This window comes from Schistocerca serialis, chromosome 8 (genome assembly GCF_023864345.2).
Source record: "Schistocerca serialis cubense isolate TAMUIC-IGC-003099 chromosome 8, iqSchSeri2.2, whole genome shotgun sequence".
Taxonomy (NCBI): Eukaryota; Metazoa; Arthropoda; class Insecta; order Orthoptera; family Acrididae; genus Schistocerca; species Schistocerca serialis.
Window position 1 is genome coordinate 505415445 of NC_064645.1, and position 13894 is coordinate 505429338.

Consider the following 13894-nt stretch of genomic DNA (forward strand, 5'->3'; position numbering starts at 1 on the left):
TGGATACATTCATATTTTTAGTGAGGAAGAGCAAAAGGTTTGTCACTCTTTAAGGGTGTAACATTCCGTTCTATTTTACTTACTTCCAAAATTTACAAAGCAATAAATTACATTAATGTATTACAGTTTGCATAATTTATTAATCTGTTTATAATATTGCTTTATGAAGACCAGAAATCAGTGTTAATGACCTAAAACTGTACCAGCATACTTCAGTAAGTTCACTGTGACAGTCACACGGTGCAGTCAGAGCTACATCTTGTTTCATTATTATTTCATGTGAAAATTTATTGAAAATGTGTCCTGTATTTGTAGTGCATGTGATAATATCAGGTAATTTATCTACATCTACATATATAATCAGCTAGCCACCAAGCGGTGTGTGGCGGAGGGCACAATTCACGCCAAAGTCGTATTCCCCCCCTTCTGTTCCACTCGGATCGCACGAGGGAAAAACGACTGTCTGAATGCCTCAGTACGAGCTCTTATTTTCCTTATCTTTGAATGATGATCATTACACGATTTGAAAGTTGGTGGTAATAATATATGCTCTACATCCTCGGTGAAGATTGATTTCGGAATTTAGTGAGCAGCCCCTTCTGTTTAGCATGCCATCTATCTGCAAGTGTGTCCCACTTTAAACTTTCTATGAGATTTGTAACGCTCTCGCGATGGCTAAATGTACCAGTCACCAATCTTGCCGCTCTTCTTTGGACCTTCTCAATTTCTTGAATCGGACCCAACTGGTAAGGGTCCCACACAGACAAACAATACTCTAAGACTGGCCAAGCTAACGTATTGTAAGCTATTTCCTTTGTTAAAGGACTACATCGCTTCAGGATTCTACCAATAAACCACAATCTAATGTTCGCCTTACCCGTTACTTGTGTAATCTGATCATTCCATCTGAGATCATTTCGAATAGTCACACCCAGATACTTAACTGATTTACCACTTCCAAAGACTGATCATTTATTTTGTACTCATACATTAATGGGGATTTTCGCCTTGTTATACGCAGTAGGTTACACTTACTAACAATGAGAGATAACTGCCTGTTATTACACCACACATTTATTTTCTGCAAATCCTCATTGATATGTTCACAGCTTTCGTGTGATACTACTTTCGTGTGGACTACAGCATCATCGGCAGACAGTGTAAGGCTGCTGTCAATACCATCAACCAGATCATTTATGTAAATCGTAAAAAGCAGAGGACCACATATGTCACTCGATACACCGTAAGTGCGCACTTTTGTAGCAAGCGACAGTGCGGAACTGAGTCGAACGCCTTTCGAAAGTCAAGAAATATGGCATCAACCTGGAAGCCGGTATCTAGAGCCTGTTGTATATCTTGCACAAAGAGGGCCAGCTGTGTCTTGCATGACTGCTGTTTCCTAAAACCATGCTGGTTTCTGCAGATGAGCTTCTCAGAGTCTAGAAAGGTCATTATGTCTGAACACAAAATATGTTCCATGATTCTACAACAAATCGATGTCAGTGAAATTGGCCGGTAATTATGTGCATCCGATTTTGTATCCTTTTTATAGATTGCTATGACCTGGGCCTTCTTCCAGTCCTGTGGAACTTTCCGCTGTTCCAATGATCTCTGATAGATGACTGATAAGAACAGTGCTATATTTGTAGCATAGTCAGTATAAAACCTTATGTGGATACCGCCTGGGCCAGATGCCTTTCTGGCGTCTAAGGATCTTAACTGTTTTACAATCCCAGATACACTAAATACTATGTCAGTCATCATTTCGTTTGTTCGATAATTGAAAGGGGGAATGGTGCTGCAGTCCTCTATTGTAAACAAGTTTTTGAAAGCTAGATTTAGAATTTCGGCCTTCGGTTTATCATCATCAGTTACATTACCCGCACTGTCAGCAAGAGAAGGTATTGAATTATTTGCAGTGTTCATAGATTTTACGTACGACCAAAATTTGTTGGGGTTACTTTTAGAATCTGCAGATAAAATATTGCTTTCAAATTCGTTAAGAGTCTCTCATTGTCCTTCTGACAGCTGCTTTCATTTCGCATAATTTCTGTTTGTCAGTGGGGCAGTGACTACGTTTAAAATGACTGTGGAAAATTCTCTGCTTTCTCAGCAACTTCCTAACATGTTTGTTGTACCAAGGTGGATCCTTTCCCTCCCCTATACTTTTGCTAGGCACATATTTCTCTGGCACATGGTGAACAGTACCTTTAAATTCTGACCAAAGATGCTCAATCTCTTTTGTGTCCCGCGGTGAATGCTTGGAGCTGACTATGAAGATATTCATTAATGACACTTTTATTTGCTTTCCCAAACAAGAAAACTCTATGCTGTTTCTTTGATCTTCTTGCAACTTCCACTGACACAGAAGCCACAACGACTTTATGGTCACTAATACCTTCTTCTAGATTAACTTCCTCAAAAAGATCAGGTCTGTTTGTCGCCAAGATATCTAATATGTTCCCACCTCGAGTTGGTTTTCTAACCAATTGCTCAAGGTTGTATATTGAGAGCGCTCCTAGAATAACTTCACACGAATCTTTGCTTCTGCCCCCTGTGATAAACGTGTAATTTTCCCAGTCAATGGATGATAGATTAAAGTCTCCACCTATAACTAATGAATAATTTGGATATTTACTTCCAATGTAATCAAGACTTTCCCTGAAACGTTCTGCGATGTTTGTTGCGGATGCTGGTGGTCTATAAAAACATCCTAATACAATGGTCAATCCTTGTCTGATTGACAGCTTTATCCAGACTATTTCACAGTCCGATGCAGTATCAATCTCAACTGTGTTTAAACAGCTTTTAACTGCAATGAACACACCACCTCCCATAGCATCAGTCCTATCCTTCCTAAACATTGTCCAATCAGAGTTCAAAATTTCACTGCTTTTTATGTCAGGTTTCAACCAGCTTTCAGTACCTAATACAATATTAGCATTGCTACTGTTTATTTCGGAGATTAACTCGGAGACCTTGCTACAGACACTTCGACAATTTACTAACATGAGATTAAGCGTATTTAAATCCTTTGGAATGATCTGTTTAGGCGAACTAACAAGTTTTACAGTTGGCACACCCACGTCAGTGTCATGAACTGGTAATTTTTCGGGCCAGCAGTTTGTTTCCCATGGGGAGGAAGCTAATGTTTATGGTAGAGACAACTAAACAACAAATACTTCTTAAATCACTGCTTGCTCTTATCTGTGTATTTAATTTGCTTTTATATAGCATCTTTGATACTGTAACACTCTTTTGTCGATTTTAATGCTTCATAATTACTGTACCTGAGTTAATACAGAAAGCTTTTTATCATTGTTCATTACAGCGTGGCACACCAGTGTATAACATGGCTGCAGGAATGTGTCTAGCAGCAGAAAACAATTCCTTAGGATCTTCTGTTGTCATGAAATTATGTTCCGACAGTGATCCTTTGATGCGTTGGGATTTTGTTGAAGATGTAACGTTGGGAATGACTTGGTAAGTATACTTGATCAATGTCGCTAGTTGTTTGGTACTTACTTTAAATACATCTTAATAAAATAGATCAGGATTTATATTTTAATCACAAAAGTGGTAATATATCATCCCTTCATTGAAGGCATTTGTGATCTGAATCTGGAATTGCCATTCTGATTTACATTTCCTGCTTTCATCATCCTATAAAAATATAAAATGTGCTGAAATGGATCCCTAGAGAATCCTTACCCAAATACTGTTAATTTTCTGTGTCTAGTAGATAGCTTGGTCTAGCAGAATTTGTGGCTGATGATTAAGGCGGAACTGCGTCATGTAGTGCTTTGTTGAGATAAAAGTGGGGAGAGGGAGGGGTGAATCTGCTCAGATGATCTGTACAAATTAAAAATGGAGTACTCAGTATAATTTTCCTTTTTAAGTAAGGAGAATAAATACATAAGGAGCAAGGAATTATGGGATTCCTAAAAATAATTATCACACACACACACACACACACACACACAAACACACACACACACACACAGAGAGAGAGAGAGAGAGAGAGAGAGAGAGAGAGAGAGAGAGAGAGAGAGAGATGTGAGGAAGTTTGGTGAAAATAAAGTAGAGAAAGAAACAGGACAACTTCTAACTCCACCCTTAATGCAGGTCAGTGGCAATATTGGTCATTGAGTCTACATGCTTTACCACAGAGGTTTAAAATGGAAAGCTTGTGCGTTTGCAAATGTAGCAGGAGTAAATAAGAGGGGGCCATTGAGGCTCCTAGACACCTCAGACACCTTAACAACATGAAGACAAGGTATGTGTACAAGCTGCCAACATCCTGGCCCAATCTCAGTCCAATAGGCCATGTGTGTTTGCCATGCAGCAGTTACATAAAACATATGAATAAACAAATGGTCGCAAGAGAGCTGCTCTCTGGCACACAGGAAAGCATTGCCCCTATTCATGAGCTGCAGATTTGCTGTTGGCTGCCAATCATTTGCTTGAGTAATTGAAGCAATAGTCTCCCATACAGTCACCTCCTTCTGAGATGTTTGGTTTTGATCAGTCCACTAGTGTCCTAGAACAAAGAAAGACACACTGTTTCTAATGTATACTACCTTCAGTAGCAGGCAGTTATAACACTAGCTTCGTTATACGCCATTCTTCCCTAACACCCTAAACTTAAGTCCTGTCATGGGAAAAGCCACGTATAACATTAGTCCTCTGCGAAACAAGCTAATGTTACCCTCTGAGGGGATTTGGGAATATTGACCACGTATGTATCTAATGGACAAAGGTATTGGAATGTAATATTGAAGATATTGCAATTAATAGAAAACTAAACAGACTTTAACTTTGGGGTTAACAAAAGTATTAAAATTCATATATGAATCAAACAATAAAAGCTTGCCAGTCCAAGTAGGCACATGAATTTGGAAATATATATTTAAGAAAATTAAACGTTAGTTACTGAAGTTAATTTCATTAGTATTTCCCTTTGCATAGCACTGCCTACAGGCAGACACAGGGCACTCTAAGCTGTGGGTGGCAGCAGTTACCAATAATGCACAAACCAGTAATCCTAGAAAGCAAAATTGTACCAAACTCACACTAATAAGAGCTGCACTCAATATTGTTACTTGGATCAGTACTGAAATGTTCCTGCAAGAAGTGTAGAACTAATATTGGCCAGGATGGGCTTCTGACTTCACTGGCATATAAATACCACCATTAAAATAAATAATACCACAATCACACTGTTTATGCTCCCATTTATAGAAATATATCAGATTTCTTTAGTAGCAATAATATGCCAATTATCTTTCTAATATGAGAAGAATATGGTGGGACCATTAAACTGGTATAGTATCACTAAACAAACCCTATGATTATTTCAGTAGCAAAATTTAATTCAACTAAAGTTCATTCTTAGCTTCACTTGGAATAGTTTATGTTTTTACTTTTCAAGGCAAATTGATCAACACTTAACTTAAAAATAGTAATCAAGGCTAAATTATGTTTCAAATAAGTTTACCTTATGTACCTTTTTCATCACCTGTGAAGCAACTATTTTAGACAGTAACATTTACGCAGTCTTGCACTGAATTTTTCCAAAACAATACTTTGCAATAAACCGAAGGCACTTTAGCAACATTCTAAATAACTTCAACTCTTGCTAATCCTTGCACATTTGACAAACAGGATACTCGGTTTTCTGAACACTTAGGAGGGGACACTGCATAAGTTCATGATCAGGATAAAAGATACGCTTCCAAACACTGATTTATAGCATTTGGATTATTATTAAAATTCACTCACACAAATTAACTGCCCTATTCTGATACTTGTCTGTATCCATGAAGTTTATGGAGCAGTGGCGGAGTTGTGGTGGCAAGCGACGTGCAGCTAAACTGTACTCATTGCTCTTGATGTTTGAATGCTCTATAAAATTTCTTCGTGACGTCGTATTTTTAACATGTTAAAGCCATTCCTTATTGCCGAGAGTACCAAGCAACAGTCAAATCCACATCTGAGGCAAAATTCCATGCAAACCTGCCCCCAATTGCCTCACTTGGCACTATCAATGTGTACCGTGCAACGGCTAGGCACTGACTGTGTATCATTCCCACTAAGGAGCCGCCCAGTTTGACCACCAAAACCCCCTTTTACATTGCGCCGTTTCACTTCCATTGAGGAGGGACTTCCATACATCCTACACATTTTACAATACAAATGCCCTAAATGTGAACCAGCTTCCAATACACATTCTTTATCCTGTAAATATATACATATCATAAATTTCATTGTTGTAAAATATAATTTAGATTTCTCCATATATATACATTACATATATATGCCAACTAGCTCTGCAGATGATGATGAAATTGATGAAATGTATGATGAGATACAAGAAATTATTCAAGTAGTGAAGGGAGACGAAAGTTTAAGTCATGGCTGACTGGAATTCGAGAGTAGGAAAAGGGAGAGAAGGAAACATAGTAGGTGAATATGGATTGGGGGTAAGAAATGAAAGAGAGAGCCATCTGGTAGAATTTTGCACAGAGCATAAATTAATCATAGCTAACACTTGGTTCAAGAATCATGAAAGAAGGTTGTATATGTGTAAGAACCCTGGAGATACTAAAAGGTATCAGTTAGGTTATATAATGGTAAGACAGAGATTTAGGAACCAAGTTTTAAATTGTAAGACATTTCCAGGGGCAGATGTAGACTCTGACAACAATCTGTTGATTATGAACTGTAGATTAAAACTGAAGAAACTGCAAAAAGGTGGGAATTTAAGGAGATGGGACCTTGATAAACTGACTAAACCAGAGGTTGTACAGAGTTTCAGGGAGAGCATAAGGGAACAATTGACAGGAATGGGGGAAAGATATACAGTAGAAGAAGAATGGGTAGCTCTGAGGGATGAAGTAGTGAAGGCAGCAGACGATCAAGTAGGTAAAAAGACGAGGACTAGTAGAAATCCTTGTGTAACAGAAGAAATATTGAATTTAATTGATGAAAGGAGAAAATATAAAAATGCAGTAAATGAAATAGGCAAAAAGGAATACAAACGTCTCAAAAATGAGATCGACAGGAAGTGCAAAACTGCTAAGCAGGGATGACTAGAGGACAAATGTAAGGATGTAGAGGCTTATCTCACGAGGGCAAAGATAGATACTACCTACAGGAAAATTAAAGAGACCTTTGGAGAAAAGAGAACCACTTGTATGAATATCAAGAGCTCAGATGGAAACCCAGTTCTAAGCAAAGAAGGGAAAGCAGAAAGGTGGAAGGAGTAAATAGAGGGTCTATACAAGGGCAATGTACTTGAGGACAATATTATGGAAAAGGAAGACGATGTAGATGAAGATGAAATGGGAGATACGACACTGCGTGAAGAGTTTGACAGAGCACTGAAAGACCTGAGTCGAAACAAGGCCCCGGGAGTAGACAACATTCCATTAGAACTACTCACGGCCTTGGGAGAGCCAGTCATGACAAAACTCTACCATCTGGTGAGCAAGATGTATGAGACAGGCGAAATACCCTCAGACTTCAAGAAGAATATAATAATTCCAATCCCAAAGAAAGCAGGTGTTGACAAATGTGAAAATTACCTAACCGTCAGTTTAATAAGTCACAGCTGCAAAATACTAACACGAATTCTGTACAGACGAATGTAAAAACTGGTAGAAGCCGACCTCGGAGAAGATCAGTTTGGATTCCGTAGAAATGTTGGAACACATGAGGCAATACTGACCTTACGCCTTATCTTAGAAGAAAGATTAAGGAAAGGAAAACCTACGTTTCTAGCATTTGTAGACTTAGAGAAGCTTTTGACAATGTTGACTGGATTACCCTCTTTCAAATTCTAAAGGTGGCAGGGGTAAAATACAGGGGGCGAAAGGCTATTTACAATTTTTACAGAAACCAGATGGCAGTTATAAGAGTCGAGGGGCGTGAAAGGGAAGCAGTGGTTGGGAAGGGAGTGAGGCAGGGGGGTAGCCTCTCGCCGATGTTATTCAATCTGTATATTGAGCAAGCAGTAAAGGAAACAGAAGAAAAATTTGGAGTCTGTATTAAAAACCATGGAAAAGAAATAAAAACTTTGAGGTTCACCGATGACATTGTAATTCTGTCAGGCAGCAAAGGACTTGGAAGAGCAGTTGAACGGAATGGACAGTGTCTTGAAAGGAGGATATAAGATGAACATCAACAAAAACGAAACGAGGATCATGGAATGTAGTCGAATTAAGTCGGGTGATGCTGAGGGAATTAGATTAGGAAATGAAACACTTAAAGTTGTAAAGGAGTTTTGCTATTTGGGGAGCAAAATAACTGATGATGGTTGAAGTAGAGAGGATATAAAATGTGGACTGGCAATGGCAAGAAAAGTGTTTCTGAAGAAGAGGAAATTGTTAACATCGAGTATAGATTTAAGTGTCAGGAAGTCGTTTCTGAAAGTATTTGTCTGGAGTGTAGCCATGTATGGAAGTGAAACATGGACGATAAATAGTTTGGACATGGAGAGAATAGAAGCTTTCGAAATGTGGTGCTACAGAAGAATGCTGAAGATTAGATGGGCAGATCACGTTAGTAATGAGGAGGTATTGAACAGAATTGGGGAGAATAGGAGTTTGTGGCACAACTTGACAAGAAGAAGGGACCGGTTGGTATGGCATGTTCTGAGGCATCAAGGGATCACAAATTTAGTATTGGAGGGCAGCGTGGAGGGTAAAAATCGTAGAGGGAGACCAAGAGATGAAAACACTAAGCAGATTCAGAAGGATGTAGGTTGCAGTAAGTACTGGGATATGAAGAAGCTTGCACAGGATAGAGTAACATGGAGAGCTGCATCAAACCAGTCTCAGGACTGAAGACCACAACAACAACAACATACATTACAGAACTCTAAATTTCCTGTCACAAATCAATGACCTTAACTAACAAAGAATAAACACTTCTTAATTACAGATACACATTTACATGATATAAACCTACTTCTAATCCATATAAGTGTTACACAGTGTTGTCATTGCAAAGTTGACTGGTTAAAATATTAGCAGAGCTGTTCCAATTACCTAAGTACTAATGCGTGATCAAGACAAACGTCTGTTGTTATTGTCAGTGCTTTCGTAAATCACAGTCTACTTGATGTGCGTTTTTATTTTCTTACACTTCGTGTCTGATCCATAAGATTTCATGTGTGCAGTCCACCCAAAATCTAATGGATTACTCAGATCACTTGAATTCACCCAGTGCAAGGTGAAATGACAGTAAAATACAGGTTGCGTTTTTTATAAATAAATTATATGTAATCTGCTGTTTCATGTAAATGTCAGTTGGTGTTACTGTGTACAATACAAAACAAATTTTGCAGATGTGCTTTTTCTGTAATGTTATGAACAATATTTTTAGAAACATTGATTGCAGTCATTCAAAAAATTATATGGTAATTGTAGCCAAAATATAGCCTATTATTTTTACATTCGCAGCTATTGAACTTCAAGCACAGTATTAAAAACTTAACACTCGTTGACACTTTACAAAATTGACACTTAGTGTCTGTGATTGAGTTAAGAAACTAATGGGATGCTGTCCAAAGAATTGAAGGAGAATAAAATAGTGTATATGTTTTGAGGTTATGTTGTATAAGAAAGAAAGATGGTAACATCCGTAGTCAATGTGATTCGAAGAGCTGTGTTAAGAGAGATACATTGGCTGGACAGAAATAAGAAAACACCATGAGAAATACAAGCTTCAACATAAATGCAGATACTAGCCAAGTCTGCAGGCTGCGCTGTTGTGTTTGACTATGAACGGCACCTGTGCCATGTCCTCAATACACTGCAAGTGCCAGTCATTGTCAGAACAGTGTTCCGTGTAGTTGTGAGTGCATTATAATGGAGCTAAGTGAATTTAATTGTGGCCAAACTTCTTGTGCTCATTTGGTGGGGGTTTCTGTAACAAAGGTAGCTGAAGTGTTTGGTGTTTAAAGAGGCACCATGTCGAAGATTTATACCACATACAGGGAAAGCAGAAAAACATATCCTTAAGTCACAAAGCAAGTGAAAGTGTGTGTTGAGTATGACACAGTCATTGAAGGCAACTAAGACGAAAAATAAAGAGACAACTCCTGCAAAAGTCATTGCAGAATTAAATATCACACTCCAAAACCTTTCCAGCATTAAAATAACACAAAAGGAGCTCCACAAGCAGGGAATTGCAGGGCGAGCTGAAATTCCAAAATCTCTCATTAGTGATGCAGATGCCTGTAACAGGAAAACATGGTGCCTAAACCATAAAACCTGGACTATGGGGCAATGAAAGAAAGTCATTTGGTCAGTTGAGTCTTGTTCCACTCTGTTTCCAACATCCCAAGAGTGAAGCATGGTTAGGACTCGGTGATAATTTAGGCAATCATGTTGTGGCATTTTGTGGGCTCCAAGGTTACTCTGCAAGGTTGTGTTACTGCCAAGGATTTTGTCCCTTTTTGGCTGAGCAGGTCCATCATATGGTACAGTGATTGTTCCCCAATGGTGGTGCTGTGTACCAAGGCAACACCGTCCCTGCGAACAAAGTCTTTCGCAACGTCACTGTTTTATAAAACATTCTCAGACTTCTTGCCAGGTCAGTTCAGGGTAAAACCTCAAGCTTTTAATGATTAACACCCTCATCAAGAGCAATTTACTGTCTAAACTGCTGCTATGGTGACATCATATAGCTCATAGACAGCTTGTGGTGTGTGTGTAATTATGCAAGGCTGTCACAGGCTGTATGGTGCCACCACTCCCGTAATAGTGTAAACATTATGACATATATCTCTGTCTCTCCTCTGTGTCAAGAGCTTGCTTCTAGACACCGCTAAGATTATGTCCGCTGTCATGGTTTATGTTCTTCACACAAATTTTTACAGCCTCTTTAATTACACTATCCCAGTATGTAGGAACATAGGACAAAACTTTCGTTTCCTCAATCAATATTTTGTGTCTGTTTGTAAGTCTGTGCCCAGCAACTGCTGATTTCCCCAGCTCTTAATTTTTAATGTGCCACTTACATTCTGCACAGTGGTCAGAAGTGGTATGAATAGAATGATCAATGTAACTGCTTTTACCCTCACAAGGGAAGTTATGAGGCAGAGACTGCCCTAAACACTCACAAGTGATGTTACGTATCCAGGGGTGTATCCTTAACAAGGCACATCTCTTTTATCATCTTACAGGTATCTGCCTTTGCTGGATGTAGCACCACAGGAAGGAAGGAATACAATTGGTGCCTCATCATGTGAATGCTTAATATTTTCATATTTTCTTTTATTGGAGAACTACAGTTTCATATCACGTGAACTGTAACCAGTTTTTCTGAAAAATAACTTAGTAAGGAGCTGTACAAAACCACGAACCCAATCATCGTAGATTATAATCAACAAGTTTTTTTAGGGTCATTTTCAAGCAACACGATTTTATTGAACTAAACCCCTTGGATTGGAAAGAACCCTGTTCACATGCCGAAGAAAACGACTTGGAAGTGAGTAAATTGTCATTACAGTGCAGTGTTAAAGACTTGTGTAATAATTCAACTGATTCAGAAAACCATATCACAAAGTGTTGTAAAATATCAGTGCCCTTCAGGATAATATGTCTAAATGTGCAGTATCTTAGGAATAAACTCAATTTGCTGCAAGTATTTGTGGATGAGAATTCACCACGCCAGTTAGTAACTACAGAACATGGACTAAAAGACAATGAAATTGAGTATTACAAATTAGATGCTTATGTGTTAGCAGATAGTTACTGCAGGCAACATCACAAAGGGGGTGGGGTGGCATTATTTGTAAATGAAAATCTTCCATTTAAGAAAATCTCATTTGTTGAACAATACTTCAAAGAAGGAACAAGTGAAGTGGCTGCTGTTGTGGTCCACATAAACATTCATTCAAACAGTGGAAAATTCAGGACGGAATGTAACAATACCCCAGAGAAAGAAAGTTGCTAGTCCCCATATAGCGGAGATGCTGAGTCGCGATAGGCACAATAAAAAGATTCACACACTCATAGCTTTAGGCCATTTAAGGCCTTTGTCAGCAGTAGACACGTTGCGTTTGGTTGAGTGTGTGTGTGCATGTGTGTATGTGTGTGTACTGCTGACAAAGGCCTTAAATGGCCGAAAGCTATGAGTGTGTGAATCTTTTAATTGTGCGTATCGCGACTCAGCATCTCCGCTATTTGGTGAGTAGCAACTTTCCTTCTCTGGTATTGTAAACACTCATTCAAGTAGGTTAGATAAATATAAAGTTATTGGTATGTTCTATCTTGATAGACTTAACAGGACAATTAAGACAAACAGGTCCCAGTGACCTTAGTGTAGTTGGAGGCTTAGAGATTGATGCAATCTCCTGTAGTATAATCATCGTTTCATCCCCATTGACATGCAAGTCGCCGAAGTGGCGTCAAATCGAAAGACTTGCACCAGGTGAACAGCCTACCTGACGGGAGGCCCTAGTCACACGACATCTACATTTAATTTACCTATTTGAAAATAACAGATACATTAAACTCGTATAATCTCACAAATATAGTGAACTCTGACACTAGAGTAACAGAGCTAAGTTCCAGTAAGACAGATTAAGTAATAGTCAATAAAAATGTAAAAGACGGTGTTAACTTTCAAAGTGTTGATTTTCATTACTCAGATGACTATTGTCAGGTGTTAGAATATTTAAGGTTTGCTGTACCAACAGCAACTAAGATAGCTGAGAAGAAGTGCATCCTGAATAGCACCAACATCAGTGTCTTCAAAACTAAGCTAGCAGGGGAGAAACGGGACATTATTTACCAAACTTGAGGGTCAGAAAACAAATGGGAAAAATTGTATAGGACAGTGCTGAGGCATTTCGACTGCTGCTGCCCTCTCAAAGAAATAACAAGGGTATGAACCAACTCTCGTCTCAAAAGTAATTCTAGGCTGAAACGTACACCTAGGCTGATTAAGTTTAGTCAGAATATATATGATCTTGACTTTTTATATAAGAAAACAAAGCTACATATATTTAAGGAAAAGTACAATCAATCCAAAAAAACTTTTATGACAGACCGTTTACACTTGAGGAAACAGATAAACATTGATGCAATAGAGCGTTCAGCCAACATAGCTAAGGCATCCTGAAGACTAATCAATAAACATTGTAAAGGCACCAACAAGGGACAGAGTGAACCAGTTAGTATTAAACATGAGGGCCATCTAGTGCAAGATCCAAATGAAGTATGTAATTTATTCAGTAAGCATTTTATCTCTCCTTTTGACCAACCAGCCCCTATTATAGATATACAAGCTGGCACACCAAATGATGTGACAGACGGTATAAAGCTCAAGTTTATGGAAGTGAATAAACAGGAAATATTTAACACAATACAAACTCTATAGAACAAGCTTCCATCTGGATGGGATGGTATCTCAAGTGTGGTGTTAAAGAAATGTTCCAATGAAATAAGTAAACCCCTTACCTATTTTATGAACTGTAGTATTAATGAAAACATATACTCAGATGCCTTAAAAATAAGTGTAATTCAGCCAACCCATAATAAGGGAAGCAAATAAGAAGTTGCAAATTATAGAACGATATCACTAATCCCTACCTTCAGTAAAATATTTGAAACGGTTATCCTATCACAACTCACAACATTTTTCTCAAGACACAAAATGCTTACCGAATTGCAGCATGGGTTTAGGAAAGACCTAAGCACAGCCACTGCTGTTACCAGTTTCTTCCATGAAATATATAGCAATATAGAAAGGGGTATGCACACACCCAGAATATCCCTTGACCAGAGCAAAGCTTTTGACTCAGTAAACCATGAGCTTCTCTTAAAAAAAAACTGCAGGCATACAATATCAGTAATGCATCAATGAAACTTCCATCCATCTA

General features: G+C 38.4%; 1 protein-coding gene across 1 annotated transcript in view; it reads left to right on the forward strand.

Moving 5' to 3' along the window:
* Positions 1 to 13894, forward strand: part of LOC126416100 (polypeptide N-acetylgalactosaminyltransferase 35A) — a 162173-nt gene that overhangs the window by 137893 nt on the left and 10386 nt on the right. The window contains exon 12 of the mRNA XM_050083599.1: positions 3332 to 3483. Coding sequence (XP_049939556.1) covers positions 3332 to 3483 — 152 coding nt within the window. The remainder of the gene's footprint in view (positions 1 to 3331; positions 3484 to 13894) is intronic.